The sequence below is a fragment of the Mirounga angustirostris genome, unplaced genomic scaffold (assembly GCF_029215605.1).
Source record: "Mirounga angustirostris isolate CCGP_5_RB_7025 unplaced genomic scaffold, mMirAng1.0.hap1 SCAF_10, whole genome shotgun sequence".
NCBI classification, from domain to species: Eukaryota; Metazoa; Chordata; class Mammalia; order Carnivora; family Phocidae; genus Mirounga; species Mirounga angustirostris.
In genome coordinates this window covers 110,380,261-110,398,268 of record NW_026991718.1, presented here as the reverse complement: position 1 = coordinate 110,398,268, position 18,008 = coordinate 110,380,261, and the positions used below count along the sequence as shown (strand labels likewise).

General features: G+C 49.1%; 1 protein-coding gene across 1 annotated transcript; it reads right to left on the bottom strand.

Annotated features, from left to right (window-relative positions):
• Positions 1 to 3,082: 3,082 nt before the first annotated feature.
• LOC123852079 (signal-regulatory protein beta-1) lies at positions 3,083 to 17,330 on the bottom strand. The gene is made up of 5 exons (XM_064572928.1): positions 16,930 to 17,330; positions 14,156 to 14,473; positions 13,236 to 13,565; positions 8,083 to 8,190; positions 3,083 to 7,449 (listed from the first exon to the last, which is right to left on the bottom strand). The coding sequence occupies exons 1-5, from the start codon at positions 17,303 to 17,305 to the stop codon at positions 7,388 to 7,390; spliced, it is 1,194 nt and encodes a 397-aa protein (XP_064428998.1). The 5' UTR covers positions 17,306 to 17,330; the 3' UTR covers positions 3,083 to 7,387.
• Positions 17,331 to 18,008: the final 678 nt, after the last annotated feature.

The window sequence follows — 18,008 nt, the reverse complement described above, 5'->3', positions numbered from 1 at the left end:
AGATAATGGTCTTGGCTTCCTCTTTCATCTGATCTGAATCCCTCAAGCCTTCTGCTTTGGCAACTGGGACTCAGAGCCTCTGCCAACATGGACCACGTGGCCTTGGGGAAGAGACTCCACATTCTTGTTTAGCCTTTTCAGCAAGCAGAGGCAGAACTGCTTAGTTTTCTGGAGAGCCTGCAGGGTTCAGCTTCCATCACTGACCTGAGAGACCCTAGTGACCACTTCCAGCCAATATTCCATGAACATGCAAACCTCTGCAAATTTTTAACAGTGATTATGTTTGGATGGAAGCATTGTGGATTCTTCTCTTGCTTCATAATTTCATGTTTCCCAACATTTGTTCTCCATTGAGAGGTAGCATCTGTGTGATGGTAATAAATTGAAAAGACAGGATCTTTGTTCGGGTGGGGGGCAGGAAGAAGAGAGCTCTAATGTGTGTGCTGGGCCAGGCCTGTGACCATGGGGGTGTGTCTATTCCCTCAACAAAAGGGTGTTGAACAGACATGGACACTGGAAGATTTGTGAGCTAGGAGCCCTTCCAATCTAGTTCTATAAATTCTGGCTAGAGAAATTCTCCCCCAAGAAATTCCAGGTAAACAGGTGAGGAGAACACAGTAAACAAGCATAAGGGAGTCCCTACCACAAACCTGAGCCCACTTACCTGTGAATCCTAGAAGCAGAGTCCGCAGCAGGGATGAAAGTGGTGGGCGGGGTGGGGAAGAAGGGATGGGCATCGTTGTGGTGGTGAGTGTTGTGTTGGAGAGGCCCAGGACTCTGTGCTCAGAGGAGAGAAGACTCCCTGCCTCCATCATGTCAGCGGAAGGGGATTGTGAAGAGAGGACCATGGGACTGCAACACTTTTTCTTCAAGATTACCAACTGCACAGACAAGGTGGCCACAAGTGCAGAAGTTGCTGTTTGAAATGCTTGGGATTTCCAGAGTCAAGGGCATGACATCCATAGGCTTGTGCTCTTTCCTGAGCCTCGTCCTATCTGAGGTCTCCCCAACCTGTACACCTGCTGATTTAGAGGCCCAGAGACATGGTGTGGGAAAGAGGTTAGAGTTTTGGAGATGGTGATGATTTGTGATTTAGAGGATGGAGGGGGCTACAGGGAAAGTGGGGCTAAGGGAACACTCTGCAAGAGGGGAAGCAACACACCCTGTGTGTTGGAAGGTGAGGGTGGTCTCTGCTGTCTGTGCTGGGTCTGGGGCCAGTTCTGGAGGGAGGGAGTGGAGGGACTTGAGAAATGCCTGCCCTCAGAAAGAGAGAGGAACCAGCATATTGGCCTCATTCTCTCTCACCTCTGGAATGGGCTCTGCCCAAGCACAAAGGTTATGTCCAGGGACTCTCAGCCCACACTCAGCGAGTGCCCTTTAATGTCCACAGGTCCATAGTCAGGTACTGACTGTTAGGGTTATTTTGGTATTGCTTCCTTGTGAGCCCCACATCTTCTTAGGGATCAACAGGATGTTAAGGCCAGGAGAAGTGTTAGAACAAGAGCAGAATGCAGAGCAGGCCCAAACTGCCTATGGGGGATGAGAAGACTCCCTTCCCCCAGTGATGTCACCATCCTATCACATTGCTTTGGGATGATGAATTCCATGCTGAGAAACCCTCCATGGCCCCTGCTTATAGCTGGACAGGATCTTTCCACCAGCCTCCAGCAACCTACCCTTCCCCCCAACTTAAGGAGACTTCACACCTCCCATGAAACTCTAAACTCTTCAGAGCCTGGGATTTTTAGTGCCTTGATGGTCAAGAGCCCTGGCTTTGTAACCAGATGAAATTTAGTTTCCAATCCTGAGTTCACTACTTGGAGGCTGACCTATATATTAATTTAACCTTGAAATTTTCATTTGTATGGCTCAAATACTCAAAACTGTGTTCATAGGTAGCACTCGGACTTTCTCTTCTCCACCTACATGCTGTTCAGTATGTGGCAATCCTCTGCCCATTTGGTCAAAAAAAGAAGGGACCGATGTTCTACACCCTTACTTGTGCATTTGTGTCTGTCCCATACCCAGTAATGTTAGTTTTACCTCCTAAATACCTCTTGAATCTATGTCACCACCTCCATCATCATCTCCTGCATGAATAAAAACTATTACTTCCTAATGGGCTACACCTCACTTCTCTTCCCTGTTTTAAGCTCTTCCTTCTACTTCATCGAGGGTGGTCTACACACACGCCTTTCAGAACGCAATTTTTCTGATTTTCATTGCTCTTGTATATAAAACTCTTTGGTATATGGGATATGGTATGTGCTATATAATATATGGCATGTGGCATGTGGTATGTGGTATGTGGTATATTTAAATGACATGGAATTGGTAGGTAGTATGTGGTATAGGGTATATTATATATGGCGTATGTATTTGGTATGTAGTATATGATATGTGGTGTGGTAGTGTAAATAATCCATCCTTCCATGACTGGCTTGGCCCATAGAGACAAAAGGATCCCCACCTTTTCTGGTACCCACCACAGCCTCTCTCTTCCACATCAGGTTCCCTGGGAAAGAGTCACTGAGATGAATATTAACAAGCAGGTCATTTTCAGGGAGTGCTTTAGGATCCAATGGTGGAAAGGAGAAGGGAGAAGGGAGCAGAATTGTTTAGAAGAAGTTGAGTTGTAGTGAAGTCCCAAAGAAGACCTCAGCTGATCTTCCATGGAGCTGTGGTGCTAAGATGTTCCTTCAGACTGGTCCTGGGCTGGGGTGAGAGGCTGGACCTTTATATCCCCATGTTGATGAGCCACTGGATGTGGAAGTTTCTCAGGCATGACCTTGGGCATGGTGGCTCTGCTCAACTGAGACCATCCCAAAGAGAGCTGACAGCTGAGAGCCATCTGCTCAGGCCTGGTGCATCACAGCCTCCCCCACCCTCTGCACAGACCCTTCCACCTCAATTCCTTGGGCTCAGGACATGAATTAACTGCAATCCTCCACTGAGATCTTAAAGCTACGTCACCTCAACCAGGGACCCAGGCTTCTCTGACCCCACTTGGTCTAACCTGGGCTTTTCTAATTGGAAACGTTTAGGATGAATATCATGGGGGGACCAAGAAGCAGCTTCTTCATGAATCTCTGAGTGCCTGGCTCTGGAGTGAGCTCTAGCAGGGGACAGAGGAAAGAAGAGAAGGAACCTCAGACTTGTGAAGTGACATAAAACCTGGGTATAGAAACACGGAAATCTCTCCACCACACATTTCTTTGCCTTGTCCCCCAAAGGGGCATAAGAGGCAGACATTGAGCTGAGGACAGGATGTTGACATTTTGTTTTAAATAGAGTTACTTTTTTGGAACAGTTTTACATTTAGATGAAATTTGGGACAATAGTATAGAGTTCCAGTATATAGCTGAATACAGTTTTCTCTCTTATTGGCATCTTACAGTAATTTGGTGCATCTGTTCTAGTTAATGAACCAATATTGGTACATCCTTATGAACCAAAATACATAGTTTATTTTGATTTTGTCTTAGCTTGGGCTGCTATAATAAAACACCATAAACCAGATGCCTTGAAACAACAGGAACTTAGTTCGCAAGGTCCCAAAGGCTGGAAGTCTGAAATCAGGGTGCCAGGATGCTTGGATTGTGATGAGAACGCGCTTTACAATTGCAGACCGCCAACTACTTGTATTCTCGCATGGTGGATGGGGTGAGCTGGCTGGCTAGTCTCTTTTTGTGAGGACAATGATCCCATTCCTGAGGACTCCACCCTCATGACCTCATTATCTGCAAAGACCCCACCTCCAAATCCCATCACGCTGGATTTCAGATTTCAACATTTGAACTTTGGAGAAATAAATTCAGTCCTGAAAGGATTTCCTTAGTTTTTACCCCATGTCCCTTTCTGTTCCAGAATTCCATGCAGATTACCACATTACATTTACTTGTCATGTCTCTTTAGGCTCCTCTCAGCTGTGACAGCTTCTCAGACATTCCTGGCTTGTGATGGCCTGACAGTTTTGAGGACTGCTGCTCACCTATATCGTGGAATGTGCCTCATTGTAATCTGTAGGATCCTTATCTCATAAGCAGACTGCGGTGATGGGTTTGGAGAGGAAGGTCACAGAGGAAAAGTACCGCTTTCATCACATTAATCCAGGATACACACTGTGGCAGTGGTTTATGATTGTTGGTGAACTCGTGATCACCTGGCTGCACTGTATTTGTCAGGTGTCCCCTCTGTAGTTACTTTTTTTCCCTCCTTTCCATTCTCTCCTCTTTGGAGGGGAATCACCACAAGTGCCTACACTCCAGGAGTGGTCAGTTAGGATCCCCTCCTTAAGTGAAGTATCCACATACATCATTTGGGACTTCTCTGCACAGGACATCTTCTCTTCTCAATTTAGTAATTTATTCAGTTATTAATTTATATCAATATGGGCTCAAAGATATTTATTTTACGTGAGCGGTTATAATCAGTCTTAGACATTCATGCAGTTACAACAAAGTATCCCGGACTGGGTGGCTAATAATCAAAAGAAAGCTCTTGCTCATAGTTGTAGAGGCTGGAGTCTGAAATCATGGAGCCAGCCCGGTTGGGAAAGGGCCATCTACAGATTTCTCCTTGTGTCCTCATGTGGCCAAAGTGACTGGGAAACCCTGGGGGGCCTCTTCTCTAGGAGCTCATCCCACTCATGAGGGTGGAGCACTCATGCCCTCCTCACCTTCTGGAGGCCACACCGGCTAACACCGTCACGTGGGCTTGAGGATTCTCACACTTGAATTTTGTGGGGACAAGAACATTCAGACCAGAGCAGAACCAGACATCACTTATTTGTTGCTCAAACTCTTGCACCTTGGCCAGTGGGAGCTCTTCCAGGAGGTTCCTGTATCTGTTTGACAGACTCCAATCAGTGGGTTATTGTTTCATTTTTTGAAAATCCACTTGCTTACTTTCTGGAGCATATGAATTTCTGATAGAACTTTTAAACACAAAGAAGTGAGAGTAGTATTTAATGAAACGGTTTTAGGTACATGTACCAGCTTTGAACGAAGTGAAATGGTATTTTAATATCCAACATCTGGTAGAAACTGATGTTTTCAATGAAGTAGTCCCCAATTTATTTTTTTAAAATATGATGGCCAAACTCATGGCTGTCATTGTTCTGACAACTGCGGACACAGACAGTCCCTTCTCTGTCAGAGTCCACATCCTATTTGAGGAAGAGACAAGCACACACAACAGGCAGTTCTCAGTTTGCATGGTGTTGATGTGCACGAATTTAGTTGCCATAGGTCAGTTAAATAACATCAGTCCCCCAACACGTGATTCCAGTTTCATTTACCATGAGGAATTTTCCATGAGCAATTGCATCAAGTACAAACTTTGCTGCCAGCTCTTCTTCAGGCCACCAATCCCTATACGACTAACGGGTGCTCATCCCCATAAGTAAGCATCACATCTTTCAAAGCCTGTAGTGGTGGTTCTCTGTGACTCCGTTACTCACTTTCCCACAGACAGCAATGCAGGTGGTTGTGTTGTCTCCTGGTCTCCCAGCGAGGAACCCAGGGGACATTGTACAAAAGTGAATAGTGGCAAAAGGGAATTGGCACAAAGCTGAAAGTGTGATGTAGAAATGAGAAGAGATGAGACTGGAGGTGAAGTTCAAACTGAATGTGAGTGGGGCTCATGAAGGCATAGCTGCCATGGGAATGGTGACTGGGATTCTGGTCCCCAGATTGTGGATATGCAGCCACAGGAGCAGAGTGAGGCAATCTTACCACCTCACTGGAGAACAAGATGGGGAGGGGGGGTGAAACTGTCCCAGAGGATGTGACACCAGAAATATTCAAATTAATATTGTAAGGGTTTCACAACATTGAAAGTGCAAGGGATAGAATGTTGGATGCTGATCCTATTTGAGACTGGAGTGAGGTAATTCAGATACTGGTCTATATGGTCAACTTTGCGATCAGAAGAAGGTAAGCACTGTGCAAACTATTCTTGATGAGTCTTTACAAAAAAATTAAATGCTTACCTTTTCCGTGTTTCTAATATTTGAGATGACAGTACACCAAATAAATAATGGTCTATTGTTTTTTTTTTTCCTATACATTCATAATTGACAGTTGGAGAGTTTTTGTGTTTTGAAAAAAAGTTTTTAAAAGTCATAGAAAAATTGTTAACTCCCACTGATTGTTGAGATCACTTTGCATGGTTTCAGCTACACCATCATTGTTCTATCCTGCACTATTGTGCAAAGTGAAAACTGCCTCCACTTATCATGTCAGCTAATCATAAGTTCTAGGGAAACAATCTAATTAGGTTATGAGCTGTGGGAACACAGAGTGAGAGAGAGGAACTGATATTTTATGTAGGGTGGTTTATGGAAGGGACTTTTAATAAAGTGACATGTCAGCAGAGCTTGAAAGAGGGAGAGATGAGCCATGCCGGTTCGTAGGGGGAAGAAGCAGAGGAGAGACACAGTTTGACTTCCATTTCCATAGAATCACTGTGGCTGAAACTGGAGAGCCTGTTAGAGAAAAAGCAATAGTCCAGGAAGGGATGCTGGTGGCTGAGACCAGGGAGCAGCCCTGGGAGTGAGCAGTGTGTAGATTCTGGGTGGAGCTCACTGGGGTGTGGGAGGAGCCTTGCACTCACTTCTGAGAGGCTTTTCAGGAATTTTGCAAGTGAGTTGTTAAACACTGTTAGCTTGTAATTGGTCACATTGGGAGTGTTGACACCACAGAAGTCCACAAGCACCACTAGTCAGGCTTCTTTCCTTTCTGAGAGTGGATTGTTTCATGTATACCATCTCACCACTGAACACAGCATTCTGAAGGCAGACTTGAATGTGGGATATAAAGAAAGAATTTTAAGGATGGCTCCAGGCTTCTGGACTGCCAACTAGAATACACGAGCAGTGGGGTCGGGAAGGATGAAGGGGACAGAAGAGCAGTGTTCCCATCACAGGGAGGAGGGAATCTTCCCTCCGGGACTGTGAGTAGCACATGTAGGCAAAGAAGGAGAATCATTTCTCCTCTGCAAACCAGGTTGGGATGCATTCTATTTAAGACCCAATGGAGAACCTCACCAAGGCTGGGGAGGCTGGGGCTTGGCAGGAATAACTCCTGAGAACATGGACATGAGTGTGTAGTTCATGGCCATGGTCCCCAGGAGATGGATGAGAGATACCTGGTCCGTGTAGATGTGACTTGTTTCTCACATTTCAGGCAGAGATCCATGCATCAGTCCCCAGAGCAAGTTCCCATGGCCTCTGCTGAGGACCTGGTATGAAGACCCAGCTCTGGGGCATCAAGGACTCTGAGAAGGAGCAGCAGGAGCTGTGGGCAGGTGGGTCTCAGGGGGGAGCAAGGCCTTTGGGGCAGAATTGTGGAAGCTTCTAGTTGTTCCTTCTCTTAGGCTGGGCCCATCAGGGAATGGAGCAGGCAGCAGAGTCTGAGGGTGGCATGTAGCAGGGGAGGAAGGTAGGACCTGTGGGACCCATGTTCACAGTTAGTTATCTGCTCATCATTCCAGAAATGTTCCGCATGTGTCTCCTATATCCTCGGTGCTATTTTCCTCTTGGGACACCTGTTGCAAGAGGACAGGCAGCCCCTGATATAGGACTCTGCCACATAAACCTTTCTCCCTTAGGGCCTGATCTCCCATCCCCATCCCCACCAGTGTATCCCACAGAGGGTCAGGCAGACGCCATCCTCAGAGCCACCATCCGACACCTGTCAGCATTCTCCTAAATGTGGACTCCTTGTGCCTGACAGAGCCCCAGTGCTCAAATAACTGAGAGATGATCTCCAAGGGTTCCTCCCACCCAGCTGCCTCTCATTCAGCCCCTCTGCCCACTTCCTTCCCATATTTCCTAGGACTCTGTGCACAGTCTTTGAAGTCTTTGACCCTGCCCACCTCTTATAGGCTAAAGTCTCCCCCCAACACACATCTCAGGAAGTTGGGATCCCTGAGACTCCTGAGGGTATCAAGGGAGGTGTGTCACATGCTCTTTACTCCAGTCGGGCCCTGACCCCTTGTGTGACCTGTGCGCTGCCCCTTTTCCTGACCTTGCTCCCTCTGGGACTGACCTTGGCCTGCCCTCCCTGACCCACAACTTACAGGCAGGCCCTTGCTTCTTATGGGCAAAGATGGCAGAGACCATGATGAGAAGCAGCAGCTTTGGGCCCAGGGTGACAGCGACCAGGAGTGGAGTAGATAGCCTTGGGTCTGGAAAAGAATGGACACAGGCACCATGAGAGGGGGACCCAGGATTCCATTCCCTGGGGCCTCCACGTACTCTCTCTGAAGCAACTCAAGCTTATCAATGCTCTGAAGCTCATGAATCTCTTCCCCTGCACTCAGGCTCAAGGCAGATTTGGGGCAAGAAGTTCTTCATCTCACTCACCCCTTTCTTACTGCCAGGTGTCCTTCTTGAGGGAAGAGGTGGGGGAGAATGAGCACTCAGTAACGTGTAAGTTTGGTTTACTGAATTGGTCCTCACACCCATAGGGCAGGTTGTATACGCTCTTTCTGATGAGGGAACAGGCTCATAGTTTACAGAGGGTCAAAAGATGAGGTGGTTCAGACCCAGGGAAATCCCTCACTGCTGTCCTGCAGGGTGACTCTGAGACCTTGTCTTTGGACCAAGACAAATCCAAACTTTCTGGGGAATAGGGACAAATGTCAGCCTGGCCTCAAGTGGAGTGAAACAGATGGTGTCATGGTTAGTGAGGGGCAAGGCTGCCCTGCTTTGCTCCATGTACAGGGCTTAAAGACTCCATGTACAGAGGTGAGGAGGGAGGTCCCAGGATGACCTGACCTCAGGAGGCCTGCTGCCTGGACAACACCCTGGGGAGACAAGGAAATGGGGTCTAATGCTCAGGAGCGTTTCAAACACCATCCAGCCCGCCTGGACCCCGGTGCCAATATCAGCTGACATCTTTTGTTGGATATAGAGGTTGGATCTGTAAATACACCTTCAGATCCTTTGACTTTCTGCAATGACCCATTTTTGCTTTTATATTTCAATAAAGAAATGCAAATAAAATTTGAAATATATGGAGCAATCTTAAAGGAAGGAGCAGAGACCTCGCCACATTTGCCCTTGGCGTGCTGGAGGATGGCAGGTCTCAGCTGGGTGGGCCACCGGACTTTCTCTCAGTTGAAAGAGCTGTATTGCCCATGTTTGCACCTGCTTCTAGAAGGCAACCTACAGTAGAGGGCTGGAAGAAGTGGGGGTACAGAGGCTTAGCCAATCTTCTCCATTTAAAACAACTCACGAAGTGCATCAGCTCCCCAGCTCTCTGTCCAAGGTTGAGTCTTGCTGGGCTGCACTGTGTTCAACATCTCCCTTTGCCAGTTCTGCCTCCATTCCCCTCTCACACATGTGGATCACACAGTGCTCCACAGTGAGCTTTCCCCCTTCTCATATCATCTAATAGTCTGCTTCCTGAGTCACCTGATGTGTGGAGTTTGTCTGGGTGGGGTCCAGAAAGCCAGCTCTAATGGGCACATCTGGAGCAGGGTCTTTATCAGTTGGCTGGCCAAGAGGCCCCCAGCCCAGGGAGGAGGTAGAGCAGGGTAGGTGCCAGCTTGTCCTGCTCTTGTCTCTGCTGAAACCTCACCACGGTGACCTGCAATGGTGTAAGCAGAGGAGTGACGTACCTTGGCATTCTGGAAAGGAGTTGGTAAGTATAAGGAGTACGGGTTGGGTGGCTGTTGCTGGGCATTAATCCTTCAGAGAAAGACAATGCAAAGTGAAGACTGACTGATCTCACATGAAAGGTTATGTATGAGAGTCAGAGGACTTGAGGGGCAACAGTGCAGACTGTTACCTCCTAGACGGGAGGGCAGAAAAAGCCGAGGACACAGTTGGGTCCAACATAATCATAAAGTATCAGCGCTACAGAGAGGATTGAATTCTCAGCTACACTGCACCTGCTCTACCAGAATAGGACCCTGATGGGGAAATATGGGAGATCGATTCTGAGATGTGGGGTAGGGACACTGGGGCCAAGGCTTTCAAAGCCCTCTGGGCACTAGTGGGCTGCTGAGGACAACACACAGCTTAGCTACTCATCTCCAAATACGGCCTCTCAACCCAGAGGAAAAACAATAAAAGGACAGTCAATTCTATGGAAAACTGGCTCTCACTAGTCCTTGACGATCAATGCCCAAACTGCAAAATCTCTGATAGACAGAAGAGAATAATCTCCAAATCCAAATGCACATCCCTTATGCCATTCCCCTCCCACCTTCACCAACCACAGGAAAGGGCAGGAGAAACAGACAAGGGCAGGTAGCCAAGGAGCCTGACAGTTATTTGGAAATCTCACCGCCAATATTAAATCAAGTTTAATTGAGAAAATTTGGAAACGTGTCCTGAAGATCAGGACACAGATCATAGGAAGGGGTTTCAAGGTATGCCTGACTAAAGGGAGTTGGCCCAGGACCCCCAGAGTCTGACTATATGGTACCTTATATGGCAGGAGAGCCTGCATGGTAATTAGCTAGGGTCTAGAGTGGGTCATTATCCGGGACTTTCGGAGTGGAGCCAATTTAATCACAGAGACCCGTCCCAGGGAAGGAGGGAGGCAGGCCAGTGGGAGCCGGAGGCATGATGATCACAGCAGAGGTCGGAGGGTGCGGGGCCCTTGGCCAAGGGGTGGGGCTGCCTCTAGGAGCTGGAGCAGCAAGGACACACACTCTCCCCCAGAGTCCCTAGAAGGAACCCGGTCGTGCTACCCCATTTAGGACTTTCTTGTCTAGAAATGGAAGGAAAAATGTGTGTTGTTTTAAGCCACTAAGCGTGTCCTAATTATTACAGCAGCAAGAGGAACTTAATACAAGGAGACAGGGAAGTTTTAAAAAGATAGGTGTGAAGAAAAGGGACAGGCACGGTTTAGAATGCATGACTTCAGGGGTAAAAGCAAAAAGGAAGGGAGAGATGCTGTTTCAGAGTTGAGTGGTGAGGGGGAGAAGGAAAAATGGAGGAGGCAAACTTGGGGTCCCGAAAGAAGAACCAGAAAGATCAGAGAACTCAGAGCCTCCCTCCCAGGGTCCAAACCATCCCAATCCCCAACCATCCCCAAGTCCCAGTAACATACGTGGTCATGCTATACTGAGAGAAGGGAGCTCTTTTAGGCTAGAAGTATTGTGAAATACCTCAATACCATAGACATGTAGAAAAAGATATGCATCATTATGCCAGACCCACTGGATCCAGAAGGGATGGCAGTGGTTGGAGCCCTGGGACGCCCAGGGGAGGCTGTGGCATCCTGGCACAGCAGGATCCCATAGGCATCCTGCACATAGCTCCAGCTGCCAACCCAGACAACCCTAAAATCTATTCTCAGCCTTAGCACACTGGAAGATTCCTAGTTCAGACATCCTGGAAGCACCAGAAGTAATGGCTATGGCCTGAGCCCCAGTGAAAGACCAAAGACTGAACACCAAACCCAAACTGGTCCATAGAAGAATGTGTAGACTCATCTCTTCCTGCTCTCCTGGCTCAGAACAAGCCTGCCCCCTGGAAATCACATGCGGTCCAAGCATGGAGGAATCTTTCAGATGGAAGAGGAAGGCAGGTGGGCTAGATGCTTCCAAACTGGAGGAAGAACACACACCAGGTATGCTGGCTCCACACTCCTGACTCCCCAAGCACAGAAGGAGGCCCAGTCATGGCATGTGAACAAAGAAAAGTCTAGATTCAATAACCTTTGTTCCCATTTCAAAAAGTGAAGAGGAGCAAAATAAACCCAAAGGAAGCAGAAGGAAATAAAAAAGAGGAGAAAAAGCACAGAAATTAAAAACAAACAATAGAGAAAATCACTGAAACAAAAGTGGGTTCTTTGAAAAGACTGATAAATTTGAGGAACTTCTAGCAGTTGTGACGATGAAAAAAATGAGAATTGGCACATTTCCAAAATCAGGAATGAAATGGGATATCACTGAACACCCTACAGACATCAGAAGGATAACCAGGTAATATTATGAGCATCTCTATGTGCAGAGATTTGACAATTCAGAGAAAAAGGACCAAATTTCTCAAAAGCACAGCTTACCACAGGCATCCAACATGCAATGAAGAATTTGAGTAGCCCTAGCTGTTCAGATTCTTTTCAAATCAAAAGAAAGAATGGTGGAGATGCAGGTGTTTCACAGGAAAATTCTTTTAAGCACTTACAGGTGAATTAAAACCAAGTTAGGTCCACAAAATAAAGTTAGTAGAAGCAGCTTTGAAAAATTGGAATCTATACTCCATTTTAGATGATGTTAGGAATTATTATTAATTTTACTACGAGTGTGATAGTATTGGTTTTATAGAAAAAATAATGTCATTAATCACATGACCACACAATTGTCGACTCCATTTGAAACTGGAAGTGCATCCATGACTAAGCCATTATTAGACACAACTATGCAACTTCTACATACCCCTGGCTTTAAGAGAAATCCTTCATTTTCGCCTTCCCCTCTCTGTTGTCCCAGCCAGCAGGGACAGGAACACTCGTTGACCCAGTGTTGACCCAGCCATGAGGACAATGTCATAGGGCACGTTGGAAAGAACATGGACCTTTGAAAGAACTTCTGGAACAAAGACTCCTGGAAACCTGGCTCGACCTCCTCCTGATGTTACATGAGAGAGAAATAAGGATTGTTTTGGTTGTAGAAAGGGGACTCCATAGTTCCTTGGGACAATGCCCTGCTGCTATAATTAACACATGCTTTTTTTGTTTGTTTGTTTTTGTTTTTTTTGTACAGGTTGCTGGTCCGTCTTCAGGGACTCAAGTTTCCCTAGACTAGCTTAGCTCAGCAGCTGGCCTAAGGGCAGGATATCATCACCATCTGTCCCTCATTGCTCCCTGAGTCCCTTCTGTAAAATTCCAGGTCACAGGGTTGGTTAAGCAGGAAGGGAGACCTGCAATGAACTGGAATTGGCATAAAGTAAGTGTGCTGGGAATGATCATGAATAGCGCCAGTCTGCTGTCACAAATAAGGGGAGAAAGGAGACCCCAGGTGTGACCACACACGGTCACTCAGGAGCCTGGTCAAGACTCAAAACTCTAGGTCCTCAGGGTCCCTTCCAGAATTTCAGAGTGGCAGGTACGTACATTTGCTGGGGTGAGGATGGAAAGATCTAGAAGGGATAGAGACCATGCTCAGGTGAGAAAGAACAGGAGGAGGGGGTGGCTGGCCAGACGTGGTGACTTATCACTGTCAGGTGAGGGAGCAGGGGCAGGATGCTAGGAACAGGATCACTGAGGTCTCACCCTGGTCCTTCTGGGGGGCAGAGGCCACAAGGGTATGGTTTTTGGTGACCGCAGGCCGCCCGTCATGCTGCACCTGGCAGGTAAACACCACATCTTCCCTGTGGGCGGATGAGTTCACCAGGAGCCAGCTCGTCCAGTTAAACGTCCCATCCTTGTTCTCTATGAGGTTCGAGGCCATCAAGGCCGTCGAGGCCGTTTCTGTTCGGAACATGTTTCCGTTCTCCAGCCAGGTCAGCTGTAGGCGCTGGGGGTAGAACTTCTTCACTTGGCAAGTGACCTTCACGTGGTCCCCTGCCACGGGTTCCTGGGAAACCTCCAAGGTGGGCGGAACTGAAAGAGCACAGAGCAGAAGCTCTGACCTCATGGAACAGACAGATCACGGGGGAGGGGCTCGAGAACTTAGCTTCCCCCACACAGCAAGGGAATCACCCAGAACAGGGCTAGGCATGCAGCTGGTGCTCAAACACTGATGGTAGCCTTTGCACATGAATGAAATCCCTAAGCACAGTGCCCAGCATACAGTAGGTGCTCAAGGACTGGTAGCTCCTATTAGGGTAAGAATGAGTGAAATCAAGATCCTCAGCCCGTGGCATGTAGCCGGAATAGAATAATCAGCAAAATAAATGACATCACCAAGCACACGGTGGCGCGGATTACAGCAGGTGCTCAATAATTGGAATTGCTATGGTAAATTAAATGACCTACCCAGACAGTGCTTGGCACATGATAGGTGTTCACCCCCCAGCTGCCATGAAAAACCATAGGAGGGGACCATACACCTAGGTGCAGGGTGAGTGGGAGGGTCTGTCAGGAGTCAGACTTCAGGCAACGGACCGCCTGGGGCAGAGAGTGGGGGGAGGGGCAGGCTCGGAGACTTGGGGGCCAGACCCGGGCTTGGGCTGGGGATGAGGGGCATGTACCTCGGAGGACCTCAGACAAGTTGGCAGTCCCACGAAGAGGAGGACCCTGCAGGGTCACGTGGGTCACCTCGCAGATGACCTGGGAGCGAACGTCCCCCGGGGCCAGCACCAGCCTGGTTGTGCTGGAGACGCTGTAGGAAGTGCTGTTTCCCTCTGGGTCCACGGTGGTCTGGGAGGCTGCCAGCTCATTCCCGTTTTTGAACCATCTCAGGGTGATGCTTCTGGGGGAGAAGCCATGGGAGTTGCAGGTGAAGTTCATTGTCTGCTCAGGCGAGGCCCTGGCCGTGGGACCCGACACCACGGGGGGAGAGGGTTTGGCTACAAGAGGAGCATTTATGAACAGTAAGCATGACTGTGGTCTTCAAGGATACGCGTGTGACACTGTGGAGAACCCTCTGCCCTTCTGATAGCGTGGGGAGGGCCATGTCATCCCCTCATCCCGCAGAGGAGGACCCGAGGTTCCAGAGCTGAACTCTGAGTCGGGGAGCAGGGCCCAGGTGCAGCTCCAGGCCTGAGTTCAAGTCCCCCTTCTCGCCTCTGCCAGGTGACTTCCCACCAATCTGGGCACCGGAACGACATTCCTGTTGGGTCTCACTCTTGGTATCAACCATCCTAGCCGCCTCCCTGCAAACCTCACTGAGTTCAGAGAGGCTGTGCAGCAGGCTGTGCAGGGGAAGCAGGGGTGCGGCGGGACCCCCATGGAAGCCGGGACCAGGCTGGCCAGTCCACGGGAGGGGTGGCCGTGGCACCGCGTGGCTCTTCCTCTGTGACATGGGACAGCATGCCTTTCTCCTTCCCGGGGTTGCAAGGAGGGGAAAGTAAGGGAATGCCAGCGGTTTTGCTTAGAATTTGTCACTGAAATGCAGATGGAAAGGAGCAGATGAATCAGAAAGCGGCTGACAGCAACCTCCACCTCATAGAGTTAAAATCCCCCTCGGAATATTCGTCTCAACCCTAATCAATAGAGCCTGCTTGCCCTTGTTTAGCATCATGGCTTTGGAAATTATTCCCTGTGATCCCTTATCTGTACAAATAAAGACAACTTTGTGGGTACCAGCGCTCCCCCTGGGCAGTCTCTGTCTCTACCTCACTGAGGAGCCAACCCACTTTGGTCCAGTTACAAAGGGGTTGCTCCTCACTCCTCACTGCCTCCCAGGGGACTTCCTGTGGCCTCCAACTGTTTCATCCACAACAGAGCAAGTGTCTCACCTTCTCCAGCCCGACAGTGCCTGCCACCCTCCTGTTCCCTCTGAGATTCTCCACTGCAAGCACTTATGGGGAGGGGTCCGTCGGGGTGCCCAGACCTGCTGACTCTGTTACAACAGAGGGAAGATTGGGGTCCCGACAGCTGAGTCTAGAATATGCACTCTAGCTGAGGGGACCCCAAACACCCTCCAGGATGTGCCTCCCAGTCATCCTCAGGCTGCAGAACCAGGAATGGGCTGCCCAGTGTTGCTGGGTTTGCGGGGACCCTCTGTTCTGTCCAGGTTCCTGGCCCAGGCTGCTCAGTGAAGGATCAACACCACACAACAGGGAAAGACTCCTGATGCTCTTACATGTGAGGAGCCATGCCTTCCAGGAACAGGCTCAACACTTTACAAGATGTTTGCATGTCTGTCTGATCTGGGGGTGCAAAGCTAGCCCACCTCTCCCCGTGAGTTTTCTTAATGCTTACTGCTGAAAAAGAGAACAGTACAAGATTTACAAGAGTTTCAAGGACAGACGGTTGGAACTTTCTCCCACTTTGGCCAGCACAGTGAGTGTGCAGAGAGCAGGGCTGTGAGCCAGGCTGTGGTTCCCTTCCCTGCTCAGGCCAGATCTGCTGAGCCTCAGTGTCCTCATCTGTAAAAGGGGCTGAGATGGTCCCTTCTGACTCCATCCATTCTCATCCAGGGCATCACCTGTGTGGGCAGCTTGGGGAGGAGGAAGGAGTGTTCTCCTAGGAGGCACAGATCTGCCTGGTGGTGGAGCCACGTACTAGTGCTGGTGCCCAGGCATGGGAAGTACCCCTGGGAACTTCTGTAACACCTGCCCAGTCAGGATACAGCCACCTTCATGCCTCTGTCCACGGGCTGTGGGGAGATTCAGTCGCTATTATGTGAGTCAGTCCCGCAATTGCATGGAGCTTTTCTGGACGGACCCACAGCAAATGCCCAACCTCTGGCATCTTCTCCAACCTGGGCTCTCAGAGTAAGCAGTGAGCTGTGTTTCTTCTCACTGTGATTCTTCTGAAGCTGAGAGAAAGAAAGACGTTGTCCCACCTCCCTGCCCTGAGTGCCTTGGTCCACAGGAAAGGAAGGGAATGTCAGCTTCATGAGAGAGGAGCCCTTGTCTGTTTTGTTCCCTGCTGCTTCCCCAGCACCCAGAGCGGAGCCTGCACACAGCAGGTGCTCAGTAAGTGCTGAGTAGAGAAGAGTCAGCCACATGCAGGGGAGCACTCTCTGGAGGCAAGAGTAACATTGGGCCATATGACTGAGCAAGTCACTCAGACTATTAGTCCCTCATTCCTGGACAAGAGGGCTGCTCAGGATTGGAAAAGGGAAGAGTAGTGGGGCTCGCAGACTGGAGTTCTAGATTTTCCCACTGTTTTCCAGCCCTGTGACCTTGAACAAATAGCATGACCTCCCCAGGCCTCAACTCCCTGATCTCTGGAAGGGGCTGAAGTCGGGGGCACCCACCTCAGAACCTGATCCTTAGTTGTTGCTCAGACAACGGAGGGCATTCTTATTGACTTGTCACAACCAGGGGACAAAGGAGGCCCAGGCCATACTCACCACTCACTATGAGTTGAGTGCCTGGTCCAGACTTAAACTCCACATCAGGGCTCCCTTTCTGGAACTTCACACAGTAGTAGGTTCCAGCGTCTGCTGGGGTGATGTTACTGATGCGGATGGAAAAGTCCGTGCTGTTTCTCCTTGTGGTATCTGCAACATTTGTCACTCGGGGGTAGCGGCCTCCTCTGAAACTGAAGATTAACTCCCGGGCTGGCCCTGTTCCCCTGAACCACTCAACCGGCCCAAAGGGGAACAGGGAGGTCACACTGCAGTGCAGAGTGGCTGTCTGTCCGGCTGCGACAGACACTGACTTCTCAGGCTGGATCACCTGCAGCTCCGCCTCACCTGCCACACCTGGAGGGAAAACAAAGATCATCCTGACGTGATCCTGGGTGTCTCCTCACGTGTGTATCCACAACAGCTCAGTGAATGAGTGCGCACCATGAGCGGGCCTTGACCTAGGCACGTTGCATGCAGCCCTCACCACGAGCCTGTAACATGAGACCGTATCACAAATGAGGATGAAGACACGGAGACACTCAGTGATGTGGCACAGAGCAGGTTTGACTTTGCAGTTGGATTTCCTGCTTAGGTGACTAGCTAGTGCCTGGAGACATCAAGAAATATGAAATCATTCCTGCTTACCAAGTGTCCTAAAAACCAGGCAGGATTTTAAATCCTGCTGTGGCATGACTCATACACCCAGTGTTCTTTTCCATTTCTTAACTACTCCTCAGGGAGAAAATCTGTGGTTCACCCTTGCAGAGTGAACCCATGCACTTAACAGTATTTGCAACCAAACTTGCCTCCTAAGGAGGGCACGTGCTATTACAGGCAGGTCTTGGGTGTACCAAGAACATCAGGTACTTTGGTTTCTAAGTCTGGAGAAGATTGGGGTCGGCAAGCTGAACTGCTAGGACCAAAATGGGAAGAAATAGGAATGCACCATGGAGGGAGAAATGGAGGGAACATGGGAGGGAAGAGGTCAGAGGGATCAGAGAGTCAAGAGGAGCCAAGGAAAGGGGAAAACTCTACCATTTGTGTATCTATAATCCTCCTATTTCCATCTCTGGCCCAGA

Coding starts and splice junctions, on each gene's coding strand:
- LOC123852079 (XM_064572928.1), bottom strand. CDS start 17,305: ATGATCTTTGTTTTCCCTCCAGGTGTGGCAGGTGAGGCGGAGCTGCAG. Junction 13,566..14,155: donor CTTGTCTGAGGTCCTCCGAG/GTACATGCCCCT, acceptor GTGCTCTTTCAG/TTCCGCCCACCTTGGAGGTT. Junction 7,450..8,082: donor TAAGAAGCAAGGGCCTGCCT/GTAAGTTGTGGG, acceptor TGGGTCCCACAG/GTCCTACCTTCCTCCCCTGC.